This window comes from Balaenoptera acutorostrata, chromosome 11, assembly GCF_949987535.1.
Source record: "Balaenoptera acutorostrata chromosome 11, mBalAcu1.1, whole genome shotgun sequence".
NCBI lineage: Eukaryota > Metazoa > Chordata > Mammalia > Artiodactyla > Balaenopteridae > Balaenoptera > Balaenoptera acutorostrata.
Window position 1 is genome coordinate 64,790,593 of NC_080074.1, and position 16,925 is coordinate 64,807,517.

At 36.6% G+C, this 16,925-nt stretch overlaps 1 protein-coding gene across 8 annotated transcripts in view; it reads right to left on the minus strand.

Moving 5' to 3' along the window:
- The window catches only part of LARP4 (La ribonucleoprotein 4), a 66,472-nt gene that overhangs the window by 27,620 nt on the left and 21,927 nt on the right, over nt 1-16,925 (minus strand). For all 8 annotated transcript variants that reach the window (XM_057556397.1, XM_057556395.1, XM_057556398.1 and 5 more), the window contains 5 exons: nt 16,315-16,390; nt 12,108-12,244; nt 10,508-10,611; nt 9,518-9,628; nt 8,686-8,739 (listed from right to left, as the gene is read on the minus strand). In XM_057556397.1, coding sequence (XP_057412380.1) covers nt 8,686-8,739; nt 9,518-9,628; nt 10,508-10,611; nt 12,108-12,244; nt 16,315-16,390 — 482 coding nt within the window. The remainder of the gene's footprint in view (nt 1-8,685; nt 8,740-9,517; nt 9,629-10,507; nt 10,612-12,107; nt 12,245-16,314; nt 16,391-16,925) is intronic.

Sequence of the window (16,925 nt, forward strand, 5' to 3'; positions counted from 1 at the left end):
ATAGGTTCAATCCCTGGTCAGGGAACTAGATCCCACATGCATGCTACAACTTAGAGTTTGCATGCCACAACTAAGGAGCCCTCCTGCCACAACTAAGACCCAGCGCAACCAAATAAATAAATAAAATAAAAGCAATAAACAAATAGGGAACTTGAATAACACTACAAACACAGACAGTACTCTAAACACCAGAGTATGTATTTTTATCAAGTGTACATGGAACATTCTCTATGAGAGACCAAAACTGGTTTTAATAAATTTTGAAAGACTGATATCTTACAAAGTATCTCCTCTGTCCACAATGGAATGAAACTAGAAATCAGTGACAGAAGGAAAACTAGAAAATTCACAAATTAAACAACACACGTTCTTAACCAATGGGTCAAAGATGAAATCACAAGAGAAATTAGAAAATAATTTGAGATGAATGAACACAAAAACACAACATATCAGAACTTACTGGATGTATCAGCCATAAAAAGGAACAAAACTGGGTCATCTGTAGAGACGTGGATGGACCCAGAGACTGCCATACAAAGTGAAGTAAGTCAGAAAGAGAAAAACAAATATCGTATATTAACGCATATATGTGGAATCTAGAAAAATGCTACAGATGAACCGGTTTGCAAGGCAGCAATAGAGACACAGACGCAGAGAACATACGTATGGACACCAAGGGGGGAAGGGGAGTGGGGTGAACTGGGAGATTGGAATTGACATATATACACTAATATGTATAAAATAGATAACTAATGAGAACCTGCTGTATAGCACAGGGAACTCCACTGTACAGTAGAAATGAAGACAACATTGTAAAACAACTATACCCCAATAAAAAAGAACTTACTGGATGTTATAAAAACAGTGCGAAGAGGGAAACTTATAGCTATAAGCACCTATGTTAAAAAAGAATGATCTCAAAGCAATAACCTAAACTACCACCTAAAAACTAGAAAGAAGCAAACTAAAACCAAAGATAGCAGGAGGAAATAATAAAGATTAGAATGGAGATAAAAAGAACAGAGAAATGACAGAAAAATCAATGAAACTGAAAGCTGGTTCTTTGAAAAGATCAAGAAAATGAACAAACCTTTAGCTAGACTGACTAAGAAAGGTAAAAGATTCCAATTCCTAAATCAGAAATGAAAACTAAAATCAGACCCAAATACTGATTTTACAGAAATAAAAAGAATACAAGAGAACAGTGTAAACAAAGGCAGATCAACATGTGGATAACCTAGACGAAACGGACAGATTCCTGGAAACACACAAACTACAAAAACTGACCCGAGAAGGTGGAAATTTGAATAAACCTTTAAGAAGGAGGTTGAATCAGTGATTTTAAAATTCAAAGAGGGCATATGATCCAGCAATCCCACTCCTGGACATATATCCAGACAAAACTATAATCTGAAAAGATACGTGCACCCCTATGTTCATAACAGCACTATTTACAACAGCCAAGACATGGAAACAACCTAAATGCCCATTGACAGATGAATGGATAAAGAAGATGTGAGATACACACACACACACGGAAAATTATTCAGCCATAAAGAAAGAATGAAATAATGCCATCTGCAGCTACATGGATGGACCTAGAGATTATCATACTAAGTGAAGTCAGTCAGAAAGAGAAAGACAAATACCGTATGATATCACTTATATGTGGAATCTAAAATATGACACAATTGAACTTATCTATGAAGCAGAAACAGACTCATATATGTAGAGAGCAGACTTGTGGTTGCCAAGGGGGAGGAGGGGTGAGGGAGGGCTGGATTGGGAGTTTGGGACTAGCAGATGGAAACTATTATATACAGAATGGATAGACAACAAGATTCTATTGTACAGCACAGGGAACTATATTCAATATCCTGTAATAAACCATAATAGAAAAGAAAAGAAAAATTTTACCAATCCTTCTCAATTAACACCAATCCTTCTCAAACTCTTCCAAAAAAATTGAAGAAGAGGGAACACTTTCTAACTCATTCTATGAGGCCAGTATTACTCTGGTAAAACAGACAAAGACACTACAAGGGGGGGGGGAACCTATAGGCCAATATCCCTTATGAATATGGATTTTAAAAATCCACAAAAAAATACTAGCAAATTCAACTTGTTAGGAGTTAAAAGAGTATACATCTTGACCAAGTGGGATTTATTCCAGAAATGGGGGCGGGGGGGTGGGGAGGGAGGATGGGAGGTGGGGTGGTTCAACATAAGAAAATCAATGTAATATGGCACATTAACAGAACAAAGGAAAAACACACACGATCATCTCAATTGATACAGAAAAAGCATTTCACAGAATTCCACACTTCCAAGGTAAGAATACTCAAACTGGGAACGGAAGGGAACCTCATCAACATGACAAAGGCCATATGTGAAAAGCACATAGTTGATATCACACTCAGTGGTAAAAGACTGATGGTTTTTCCCCTAAGATCAAGAACAAGACAAGGATGCCCACTTTTGCCATTTCACTCAACACAGTACTGGAAGTTCTAGCCAGAGCATTTGGCAAGAAAAAGTAACAAAAGACATCCAAACTAGAAAGGAGAAGTAAAATTATCTGTTTGTAAATGACATGATCTTACATGTAGAAAATTCTTAAAGAATCAGACCCCCACCCCCATCCCCCAAAAAAGTTAGATCTAATCAACTAGTACAGCAAAGATGCAGGATATAAAATCAACACTCAAAAATCGTTGTATTTCTATACACTAGGAAGGAACAATCAGAAAAGGAAATTAAGAAAATTCCATTAACAACAGTATCAAAAAGAACAAAATACTTAGGAATACATCACCTATACAATGAAAACTACAACAAATTGCTGAAAGAAATGAAAAACCTAAATAAATACAATGAAATCCCATGTTCATGGATTGGAGGACTCAATATTGTTAAGATGACAATAATATTCAAATGATATACAGACTCAGTGTACTATCAAAGTCCCAATGGCATTTGCTTGGAGAAACAGAAAACTCCAACCTAAAATTCATATGAAATTTCAAGTGGTCCTGAATACCTTCAACAGTATTAAAAAAGAACAGTAAAATTGAACAGCTCATACTTCTCATTTTCAAATCTTACTACAAAGCTACAGTAATTGAAATAGTGTGGTACTGGCATAAAGACAGACATACAGACCAATTAAATGGAAATAGAGAGCCCAGAAATAAACTCAGCTCCTCCCATGGACACACCAAATATACAAGTACTTACAGAGCAAGTATGTATGACAACAACCTGAAGACTAGCAGAAAAGATTTTCCACAACTAAAGACATGAAGAAGGAAGCATGAGATGGGTAGAAGGGGTGGAAATGAGACATAGTCAGGACCCAAACCCCGTGGTTGGTGACCCACAAACAGGAAGAATATCACAATTGTAGAGTTCCTCCCCCAAGGAGCAAGGGGTCCAAATGCCACATTGGGCTCCCCAGCCTGAGGGTCCTAAAACAAGAAGACGAGGCCCCAGAAGGTCTGGCTTTGAAAGTCAGTGGAGCTTGCATACTGGATACTGAGAAGATTGTAGGAAACAGAGAATCTGCTCCTAAAGCGTGGGCGCAAAAATCTCACCCACCCAGGACCAGACAGATGGCTACACAGGGGAATTCTACAAAACATTTAACGATGCATTAACACCTATTCTTCTTAAACTATTCCAAAAAATTGAAGGAGGAATGCTTCTGAGCTTATTCTATGAGGCCAGCATCACCTAGATACCAAAACTAGACACAAAAAAAGAAAACTACAGGCCAATATCACTGATGAACATGGATGCTAACATCCTCAACAAAATATTAGCAAACAGGATTCAACAATACATTAAACAGATCACACATCATGACCAAGTAGGATTTATCTCTGGGATCAAGGATGGTTTAATATCTGCAAATAAATCAATATGATATATCACTTTAACAAACTGAACATAAAAATCATATGATCATCTCAACAGATGTAGAAAAAGCTTTTGAAAATTAAACATTTAATATTTATGATAAAAACTCTCAATAAGTGGGTATATAAGGAACATACCTCAACATAATAAAGGCTATATATGACAAACCCACAGCCAACATCATACTCAATGGTGAAAAGCTGAAGCATTTCCAGTAAGTTAAGGAACATGACAAGGATGCCCACTCTCGTCATTTTTATTCAATATAGTACTGGAAGTCCTAGCCATAGCAATAACGAGGAAGAGAAATAAAAGGAATTCAAATTGGAAAGGAAGAAGTAAAACTGTCACTGTTTGTAAATGACATGATACTATATATAGAAAAGCCTAAGGATGCTATCAAAAATCTATTAGAATAAATGAATTCAGTACAGTTGTAGGATACAAAACTAATACACAGAAATCTGTTGCACTTCTATACACTAATAATGAACTATCAGAAAGAGATTTTAAGAAAACAATCCCATTTACAACTGCATCAAAAAATAAAATATCTAACCAAAGAGGTAAATGACTTATACTCTGAAAACTATAAGGCACTGATGAAAGAAACCGAAGATGACACAAACAAACGAAAAGGCACACCATGCTCATGGACTGAAGAATTAATATTGTTAAAATGACCAAACTAAGCAAGGCAATCTACAGATTCAAAGCAATCTCTATCAAAATATCAGAGGCATTTTTCACAGAACTAGAACAGTAATTCTAAACTCTGTATGGATACCAAAAGACCTCAAATACCAGAGCAATCTTGAGGAAGAAAAACAGAGCTGGAGGTATTCTGCTCCCAGATTTCAAACTATATTACAAAGTTTCAATAATCAAATAGTATGGTGCTAGCACAAAAACAGACACACAGATCAATGAAACCAAAGAGAGAGCCCAGAAATATATCCACACACATTTGGTCTATTAATCTATGGCAAAGGAGGCAAGAATAAACAATGGGGAAAAGACAGCCTCTTAAAGAGAGCTGGGAAAACTGGATAGCTACATGCAAATGAATCAAATTGGACTACGTTCTCACACCATATACAAATGGGCAGAGGACCGGAATACAGACTTTTTATCCCCCTAAAGAAGACACACAGATGGTCACAGACAGAAAAGATGCTCCACATCACTAATAATCAGAGAAATGGAAATCAAAACCACAGTGAGATACCACCTCAAAACTGTCAGGTGGCTATCATCAAAAAGACAACAAATAACAAGTGTTGGTGAAGATGTGGAGAAAAGGGAACCCTTGTGCACTTGTAGGATTGTAAATTGGTGCAGCCACTATGGAAAAACAGTATGGAGCTTCCCCAAGAAATTAAAAATGGAACTCCTATAGGATCCAGCAATTTCACTTCTGGGTATTTACCCAAGGAAATCAAAACTACTAATTCCAAAAGATATATGCACCCTTATATTCACTGCAGCATTATTTACAACAGCCAAGATATGGAAGCAACCTAAGTCCCCATCAATAGATGAATGGATAAAGAAGATGTGATATATATACACAGTGGAGTATTACTCAGCCATAAAAAAAGAAATCTTGCCATTTGTGACAACATGGATGGATCTAGAGGGTAATTATGCTAAGTGAGGTAAGACAGAGAAAAGCAAATACCACATGATCTCACTTACATGTGGAAACTAAAAAATAAAACAAACAAAACAAAATGAAAACAGACTCATAGATACAGAGAACATATGGGTAGTTGCCCGAGGGGAGGGGGTTGTGGGGCAGGTAAATAGGTGAATGGAATTAAGAGGTACAAGCCTCCAGTTATACAATAAATAAGCCATGGGGATGTAATATACAGCATAAAGAACATGGTCAGGGACTTCCCTGCTGGTGCAGTGGTTAAGACTCCATGCTCCCAATGCAGGAGGCCCGGGTTCGATTCCTGGTTGGGGAACTAGATCCCGCACGCGTGCCGCAACTAAGAGTCCGCATGCCGCAACTAAGAAGCCTGCATGCCGCAACTACAGTCCGCATGCCACAGTGAAGATCCCGCATGCCCCAACTAAGAGCCAGCACAGCCAAAATGAATGAATGAATGAATGAATGAATGGATAAATATTTTTTAAAAAGAATATGGTCAAATAATATTGTATTAACTTTGCATGGGGACAGATGGTTACTAGACTTAACACAGTGATCATTTCATAATGTATGCAAATGTCAAATCACTATGTAGTATACCTGAAATGAACATAATATTGTACATCAACTATATTTCAATTAAAAAGAAAAGGCTAATATTATAAAACCCTTAGAAGAAAACATAGGGGAAACATTTCATGATCTTGGATTTGGCAACGATTTATGAAGTATGGCAACAAAAGCACAGATAACAACAAAAAAATTAATTGGACTTCATAAAAATTAAAAGCTTTTGTGCCTCAAAGGACACTTCAAGAGAGTAAAAAAGATAACCCACAAAATGGGAGAAAATATTTGCAGATCATATATCTGACAAGAGTTTAATATCCAGAATATATAAAGATCTGGTACAGCTCAACAGCAAAACAAATAACCCAATTTAAAAAATGGTCTAAGCTGAACGCCTCTAAGTCAGAATCCCGCCCAGGTGGAACGATATGGCAGCGCCGCGGGAGCCTCGGTTGGCCTCGGATAGCCGGTTCCCCGCCGTCCCCGCTGGCGGGCCGCCGCCCGCGTCCCCTGGGGCGCGGCGTGGCACGCCCCGCCGCGTGTCGGGACCGGGGTCCGGTGCGGAGAGCCCTTCGTCCTGGGACACAGGGTGCGGCTGGAAAGGCGGCCGCCCCCTTGCCCGTCACGCACTGCACGTTCGTGGGGAACCTGGTGCTAAACCATTCGTAGACAACCTGCTTCTGGGTCGGGGTTTCGTACGTAGCAGAGCAGCTCCCTCGCTGCGATCTATTGAAAGTCAGCCCTCGACACAAGGGTTTGTAAAAAGAAATTAAAAAAAGAAGAAAAAAAAATTTAATAAAAAAAAAGATTAAAAAAAAAAAAAAGGTCTAAGGACTTGAACAGACATTTCTCCAAAAAAGACATACAAATGGCAAAGAAGCGCATGAAAAGATGCCTGATATCATGTGTCACTATGAAAATGAAACACAAAACCATAATGAGATACCACTTTCTACCCATTAGGATGAGTGCTTTATTCAAAAAGCAAAAATAACAAGTGTTGTTAAGGATGTAGAAAAATTTGAATCCTCCTCCATTGCTGGGGGAAATGTAAAAGGATACAGCTGCTTTGGAAAACAGTTATGCACTCCTCAATATGTTAAACATATAATTATCATATTACTCAGTAATTCCTAGTATATACCCAAAAGAGTTGAAAGCAGGGACTCAGATAGTTGTGCAGGATTATTCACAATAATCCAAAGATGGAAGCAACCCAAGCATCCTTCAATAGATAATGAATAAACAAAATGTGGTATATACATACAATGGAATATTATTCAGCCAATAAAAAGTAATGAAGTTCTGACACATGCTCCACATAGATGAAGCTGGAAAACATTATGCTAAGTGAAATAAGCCAGATACAAAAGGACAAATATTGCATGATTCCATTTATATGTGGTATCTAAAATAGGTAAATTCAGAAAGACAGAGACTAGAAGGGAAGTTACCAGCAGCTGGGAAGAATGGGAAGTTATGGTTTCATGGGTATAGAGCTTCTGGGGATGCTGCAAAGTTCTGGAAATAAATACCGGTGATGGTTGTACAGCAATGTGAATGTACTAAACGCCACTGGGTTAGTTGTACACTTTAAAATGGTAAATTGTATGTATGCATATTTTACCACAATAAAAAAAACTTTTAAAGAAAGCATATGTTACAAATTATTTGTAAATACAGCAACAACTTAATAATTAAATCATGATACTCATGAACAATATTAAATGTATACCTGAAACAATGGTGAATGAAAAGCTCTATTATGAGAAAAGAATAGGCGTGTATATACTATACATTTCCATTCACGTAAAGACAGAAAGAAAATTCCTAGATGGGTGCAGAAAAAACTGCTCTCTCTCATCACCTCTAGGGAAAATGACTGGAGGAATCTGGGACAGGGAGATTTAATTAACTTATTTACTATAAATCATTTGACTTTCTTACCACATATAGGTATTACTTTCACACTTAAAATAATGTGGAGGATGGACTGTAAGGAGGGGAAAGCTGAAGGTGTAACAGCTAAAAGGCTACTCTAATTGCTCAAGCCTAAACAATGGCAGTAATGATTGAAAGAAGTTTTGAAGGCAGATTTCATGGGATGTGAGAACAGATTAGACATGTAAACCGTGAGCAAGTGTCATCAACGACAAGTTCCAGGTTCCCAAATGGCTGAGTATTAATGCAGTGATGCAGTTAATTGAAATGAAAGTACTGAGAATGTTTTCCACCTTTGTTACTAAAAAATTATTCCTGCTCCTAAGAGCAGGATTGAGATCTATGATTATCTTACATGTTGTCAATCAGCATCTAACTTTAACTTCATGGTGTCTGAAGTTATACTTCTAGAAGAAACTGCTGTTTAGAAAGTATTTTGACATTCTATCAACTAATTTCCTGAAATAGCATTTCATATGAGCCAGAAATTTCTTTAAAATCATTATGGGTTTTATAAAATGTTATTCATCTTTGTTAATAGACAGACAACAAAAACCTTCTTGTCTCATGATGGACTACTTACAAATGTTTCTTACCATGATTGGCTTGCCCTGAAATGTCTTAACTTCTTCTCTTAAGTATTTAAAAGCCTGTTAACAAAGCAGCAAGGAACTTTCATTAGCATTCAAACATTTCATTAAGGCCATCATTATTCTATCAAGAGAGTTTTGGTAATTGCAACTATCTCTAAACTAAACAATAAAAAATTCTGAAGGTGATCCCATTATGCAGGTGACAGGGAATGAAAAAGTAAAAATTTAAGACTTCAGCTACAGTTCACATTTATTGTATATTAAACTACTATGGATTACTACTGACACACACTCACAAAATTCAAAACAGACCCAAAATATCACTACATATCAATTTTAAAATGGGTTCAGAGGGCCTTCTAAGATGAAGAATTAAAAAAAAAAAACAATCAGTAAGTGGTTTTAAAATGCTATTATATAAATTTTTGTTTCAAAGGAATATTACTTTTCTTATCTTTAAATAGGCCACGATAACAATTATGAGTAAAATCATTATGTCAAAATACCAAGAATCAGAATGGAAGTTATATATATTGCGGGCCTACTATGTAATAGAAATACTAACTGCTGAATACATGGTCTCTGATCCCCATGTTAATTTAAAAATTGTGTGTTAATTTTTTTTACTGATAGGAAACAAACTGTTCTTAAATTGAAACAAAAAAAGCTTTAAGAAGATCATAAAAAGGAAACCAATAGGCAAAACCAAAAAGGTGAACAAGGTTCTCCAAAGTCTTTACAAACATTACTGTAAGCACACATTTTTCTCAATTAAAATATACACTTCTTCTTTTATCACCAGGACTTCAAATCAGAAGAAAAGTTTTCTTCTCACCTGCTGTGCATCTGTGTCTGACTGGAAAGTGATATACCAGTTGCTATTGTGTGCAAATTCACAGCTTATCACCTTGGGGCAGTTTTCATTTTTAAACAAAGCTTTTACTTCCTAAAAAAGAAAATCTTCAGTTAACTCTAAAAATATATCAAAAATGGGCATTTTTTTCCTCTTCATGTCTTTTGGTCCTTTCTATTTCTTTACTTAGAAACTGTTTATGCCTTCTGCCCATTTTTCTGTTGAGTAGAATTATACTCTGAAACAAGAACATGTATAGTTATAGTGTAAATTTTGTGCATGATTTAGGGATGGAAGCTAATTTTATAATCAGCAAAACTGAAGTATTATTTCAATCCTAGTGGCAAGCTAAATTCTGCTTAGAGTAAAATCTTTCCAGTCCTGTCATTGTCCAAAAAAAAAGGTGTGGGTGGGGGGACTGTCCTACATTAACATTTTCTAGGTGCTAAGTATTTTTACGTATTTTCATTTAATCCAAATGCTCTGTCTACAATAGTCACAGACATGAACTGTGCACATATATCTTGTTTTTCATAACTGATTTAATTAAAAACTAAAACTCAAAAAAATATATGGATTTAGAAAAAGATGATTATCAAAACTCAGAGGGACTTCCCTGGTGGCACAGTGGTTAAGAATCTGCCTGCCAATGCAGGGGACACGGGTTCAAGCCCTGCTCCGGGAAGATCCCACATGCTGCAGAGCAACTAAGCCCGTGTGCCACAACTACTGAAGCCTGCATGCCTAGAGCCTGTGCTCCACAACATGAGAAGCCACCACAATGAGAAGCACGTGCACCACAACGAAAAGTAGCCCCCGCTCGCCACAACTAGAGAAAGCCCGCGCGCAGCAACGAAGACCCAATGCAGCCAAAAAAATAAACAAAAATAAATAAATCTATTAAAAATTACTGAAAAATAAAATAAAATAAACAGTTAAGAATATTTAGCTTTAACAATACTAATGATTTACCTCTACTGGTGTTGTTTCAGGAATCTCTCTAAGAATTACAATACAACGCTTATGACTTGGTCTCACTTTCTCGCCCTTCTCATCAACTTGCACCATGGGAGAAGCTGAAATTTTAAAGAAGTTTCATTCAAAAGTGTAAAAATAGTGATATTAATAATTCCATTAAAAAACTATTCATTTCAATTTCCAACTGAATAAATTAGCAGGGCTAACATCTTAAAGAAATTAAGTTGTAGAATCAAAGATTACAGTTACAATAAAATATCTTGAGATTGATATGCAAAGAACATTGTCCAATGTTATGCATTGCACAAATACTCAGAGTACTTATTTTGTGACGTGGCACAGTGTTGGAGTTGAAAAGAAGCCTTTAAGGAGTATACAATATTTATATCTCATAGGGCGCTTCCCTGTATACAATTACCAAATTCTTTATTTCAAGTAAAATCAATGTACTGCATTAGCCAAACACTACTCTGGGGAATGTAATGAGCTTTGATATGTGAAAAAATTCTTCTTAAAATTAAAGTCTGAGAAACACTTAAAACCAAGAATTATATATAAATGATTACAATCTTTCTTTCAGATGCTGGTTTTGAGTTAATATAGAATGAAGGTAGTACCACAAGCCAAAACTTTTATTTCTGGTCCCTTCAAAGGATAATATGTCATATCTTCCTGTGCAGGTAAGTAGAGAGAATAAAAGTAGTTGTTAAGGAAGAAGGCCTGTGTATAAGTGCTAGGTTTCAGCCCTTGGAGGTAGGAGATTCTGTCTCTTGGCAAATTCTTTAAATGTTGACAAGACTGGGTCATTTTAAGACCTGGTCAAACCAGATCAAGACTGGTTTGATCTGTACAAACCGATCAGAGATTTCATAAATGTTTTTATACCTCTGACAATGGAAACCCCTACTCCCATGTAAATCTATTACTGGACTTGCTTTATTTAACTTCCAAACATTTCAACAAATTTCAAAAAAAAAGTGAAGATCCACCTTTACTCAAGTAGTTAACAAAACCTGTATAAGAGAGGTTACCAAGAAATGCTGATATAAGACACAAACACCACTAAAAATTCTTAAACCTCAATCTAAAATATAAATTCTTTACCAAACTTTAAAGCAGTGTTTGTCAAACTGCAGGTAGCAACTCTTTTAATAGGTTGTGAAAGCAATTTTATAATAAAAGAAATGAACTCATTTCAAGCATTTAGTATTAATCTACTATTAACATTTCAGTTGTGTGCATGTAGTGTGTGTGTGTATTGGGTTGTGATATAAAGTTTACTTATTACTTTTGTTCAAAAGTTTGAAACAGATTGCTTTACAGGGTGTGATAATGACACATATATATAGCTTTCTAATAGCCCAGAAAACAGAGGTTTAATTGCTTATACTTGAGTAAATGGGTATCAAGATGAACAACCAAGGTACAGAACTGATATACAAGCTATATATGTACCAGTCAGTAAAAATAGATAAATTATTAGCACAGAATAGCAAAAAATATGGAGTTAAAAACAATTTCCTGCATGATCAGAAGTCAAAAGAATATTTAATCTTTGATTTTAAAAGTAAGCTAAAAGGTATGATTTACATACATCTCAACACTTCAAGAATTAGGTCAGGGTCTGTGGTCAGTTTTTTTATTTCTTCCATGTTGGCAACTGTCCAAATTGGGATGAACTGATCACTGTCCATTTGAGATATCAGGTAAAGATCCTTTGACAAATTTTCTCTGAAAGGAATAAGAGAAGCAACAGTCCTATAAAACAATCAAGTCTTAAAAAGCACCTAAAGAAAAGAGATGCCTTATTCACTTTTTTCACTAAACCTAGGAAAACAAAATTATGCTATCAAAAATAACACAGTGGGGCTTCCCTGGTGGCGCAGTGGTTGAGAATCTGCCTGCTAATGCAGGGGACACGGGTTCGAGCCCTGGTCTGGGAAGATCCCACATGCCACGGAGCAGCTGGGCCCGTGAGCCACAATTGCTGAGCCTGCGCGTCTGGAGCCTGTGCCCCGCGACGGGAGGGGCCGCGATAGAGAAAGGCCCGCGCACCGCGATGAAGAGCGGTCCCCGCACCGCGATGAAGAGTGGCCCCCGCTTGCCGCAACTGGAGAAAGCCCTCGCACGAACCGAAGACCCAACACAGCCAAAAATAAATAAATAAATAAATAAATAAATAAATAAATAAATAAATAAGAAAAAAATCCTTTAAAAAGAAAAAAAAAAATAACACAGTGAACTATGAAAATACATAATATACAACAGATATATTCTAACAACTTCTGGAAAGTTTCTGAATCCCCAAATACATTGGGCCCAACAGTTCTGAACAAGGAATTTTATGAAATTATATTGATGTGGAAAGAGGCTTAATATTAAAGTATATTACAAAATATTACATACAGTTTTGTTCCATCTTATAAATACCTTATCACTGATGTTAGAATATGCATATGGAGAAAACTGTAATGTAAACCATGAATTGGATCATGGAGGATTTTCAGTTTCTTAATGTTTGCATTTTTTAATAGGTATGTTTGACTTTTTATTTAAATTTAAATAATAAAGTTAAAATAATAAATATAAAACATTTTAAATTAAGAGAAAAGATTAAGATACATTTTTTAAAAAAGAAGATACAGGGCTTCCCTGGTGGCGCAGGGGTTGAGAATCTGCCTGCCAATGCAGGGGACACGGGTTCGAGCCCTGGTCTGGGAAGATCCCACATGCCGCGGAGCAACTGGGCCCGTGAGCCACAACTACTGAGCCTGCGCGTCTGGAGCCTGTGCTCCGCAACAAGAGGCCGCGACAGTGAGAGGCCCGCGCACTGCGATGAGGAGTGGCCCCCGCTTGCCACAACTAAAGAGGGCCCTCGCACAGAAGCGAAGACCCAACATAGCCATAAATGAATGAATAAATAAATAAATGAATAAATAAAAAAAAATTAAAAAAAAAGATACAAATGCTCTATCTTACACATAAAATCTTGTTTAACAAATTGAAGGAGAATCAAATTCATGTCTTGTTGTTTACATCAAACCTTTGAAGCAGTCTGGTTATAAATAGCTAGAAATCTTTGCTTAAAAGCCACCTTCTCAATGACCACCCTATTCTGAAACCACCCAAGTACTCCTGATTCCCCTCTTCCCTTGCTTACTCTGCTCTACTTTTTTCCATAGCACTTATCACCTAACACACTTCTAAGCTGCTTATTTATTATGTTTATTGTTTTGTCTCCCCCAGTCAGAATACAGGTTCCACGAAGGATCTTTGTCATTCAAAATGACAAAGCCTTAGTACCAGGCAAAGAGTAGGGTCAAGGCCTTTACATTCAAATTATACTAAAATAGAGCAGTAATTACTTTTTTAAGGTTACAATTATCAACAAGTGGTGGTTATTTGTCTTGGGGGAAAAAAGTATAGAGAGGATACCAGTAACAATTAAACTCACTTCAGCATAAAAGAAACAACAGGACTTCCCTGGTGGCTCAGTGGTTAAGAATCCACCTGCCAATGCAGGGATCACGGTTTGAGCCCTGATCCGGGAAGATCCCACATGCCACGCATGTGGCCTGCACTCTGGAGCCCACGAACCACAACTACTGAGTCCGCGTGCCACAACTACTGAAGCCTGGGTGCCTAGAGCCCGTGCTCCGCAACAAGAGAAGCCACTGCAATGAGAAGCCTGCGCGCTGCAACGAAGAGTAGCTCCCGCTCGCCGCAACTAGAGAAAGTCTGCGCCCAGCAACGAAGACCCAAAAATAAAATAAATAAATAAATTTATTTATTTAAAAAAAAAGAAGGAACATACTAATCAACCAGATATTCTTTAAGAACTTGAAAATAAGACAACTGTAAACATAATATTTGCACAACTAAAAGGCTGTAGCCTAAATCAACTCAGACTTTCAGCCAGTCTCTTCTTATAAAACAGTATGACACACCCTTAAAGAAACTACCTTGTCAGAAGTAAGTCAAATTAATAGATATATAACATCGAGGATCATGACTAATACCTAATATGTCTTAGTGGCAATTTTACTGAGCTACAAATGGCAACTACCCGGCTGGTTTGAACTGTACCGTAGTTCTGAGTAGGATGTGATAGATCATGATAAGCCAGAGCTCATGCTGCAACAACTAAAAAAGCTTGGATAGATTACAAAAAAATCATATTTTTGGAGATAAAAACTGTAAAAGCTACAAGGACAAAATGAAATTCCAGAAAGATAATCTTTCTTTTCCAAGGATATCTGCAGATCCTGGACCAGAAAGAAACTAGTAGAGCTTTATTTTAGGCAGTTGCACAAGACTGGTATTATGAATTGGAAACTAAAGGAGCCCCCAGTACACAGCTGATTTTCCTCCATATGACATTTACTGAGTTCTAAGGAGGAAGATGGAAGGCTGGGACCCTGAAAGATGGAAGGCTGAAAAAGCAGAGTAAAATCTTTGTGGTCTTGTGGAAGTCCCAGTAGAAGAAGGAACCTTGCATCAAACCTAAGACAGGTCTCCCTGACAAGACATTTGCCAGATTTTGAAGCTGTACAGGGTAAGAGGCTAAAGAGCTCATCTCAAACCTCTGAAGAACAGAACTAAATTTCCCTTGGTGTTTCATGACTGAGGTAACAGAAAACTGCCAACTTCTAAATCAAAAGCCTAAGAAGGTCATGCCTAAGGAACAGAGATAAATCAGAGGTCGATCGAGTCTAATTAAAGTGGCTGCTCAGCCCTGATTCAGCTCAATCCCTAACTGGATTGAAGAAATCAATCTGCTTCTGCTTACCAGAAGAAAGCTCAAATCTTGTCTCGAGAGAAAAATTACGGCACTGCAGCTTTCTAGTTTCTTTTATATGTAGTGCCCAGCATTATGTAGTGTCCAAATTATAAGCAAAATTTATAAGACATGCAAAAAGCCAGGAAATTGTGACAAGCAAGAGAAAAATAAACTCAGAAATATAAGCAGACACACAAATGATCCAGTTAGTAGGCAAAGATTTTAAAATAACTATGACAAGTATGGGAGACAAAATGAATTGCATCATAGGCACAACTGACTAGAAGGGTCTTGTTTTCATAAAACTAGGGCCTGTACTAGACTAAAAAGGCAAAGAATAAAAAGGTGGAGAAGAAAAGGGAGATATTCAGGATGAAGAATCAATTAAAACTGAGTCAAGACTGTATTATATGTAAGGAAATAAAGAAGTCTATGATAAAATCCAGGTTTCTAGCTTAAAAAATTGGTTTACTGGTCCTCCTCCGAAAAACAGAAGGCATTACATTTGCACGCATATCCAAACTTCTGTTTATTTTGGAAGGGGTAGTTCTACATACTGAAGGTTTATACATCTAAGCTATAAATATACCTACATAATTCTTAATTCTTATCTGTAAATAAGATATCTTGAAATGTTTGCCTGAAGGAACTCTTTATTTAATAGAAGAAACCGGTAATATAAATTCTATACCCATCCACATATCTTATTAAAAATAACTCTATGCTCAAAGATTACAAGAGCAAACTACTAAAAACATAAAGAGAACCCTAAAAATGAATATGATTATAGGAAAAATATCCAAGAGGAATTTCATTATCTTTCTACTGGGCCTAGACCCTTTACATAACCAACTGGAGACCACATCTTTAAATCTAGTTAAGAAATATACTGAAGAATGATACCAAAATACATCACCAAAGGAAATTAAAACCATTTTTCCATTCTATTTCACAGGTATTTCACATCTACTAATCAAACAATTCAAAAAGGAGAAAGGTCAATTAAAAAATGACAGTGTACCGTGAGAAACAGAATTCTAATTGTTTCTTCAAACACTCTTTTAGTTCTTCTGTAGAAATTGCTGAGTTGCTTTCTCCTGATGGTAGAAAACAAGAGGGGAAAAGTTAATACCTAATTACCATAGGTAGTAAACTTTACATATTGTTTTCAGAGTAAGCCACAAAGTATGCACAAATTAAAATCACCAGAAAACTGTATTTTTATTCTTTTTAGAATTCAGATACACAAGGTCTACCTTTTAACCTATCTATTCTTTCTTTAGACAGATTTCATATCAGTTTTTAAATTACATATTTTATCAAGTAATTAACAAATTATCGGTAATACTAAAAGCACTTGGATACCATACTGTAAAACATTACCCTAAATACTTAAAAAAATGTGATAACTACTTATTCCTTTAATGAAAACTCAAAGAACAAAAGTAATAGTAATCTAGGGGCTTCCCTGGTGGCGCAGTGGTTAAGAATCCGCCTGCCAATGCAGGGAACACGGGTTTGAGCCCTGGTCTAGGAAGATCCCACATGCTGTAGAGCAACTAAGCCCGTGCACCACAACTACTGAGCCTGCGCTTTACAGCCCGTGAGCCACAACTACTGAGCCCACAAGCC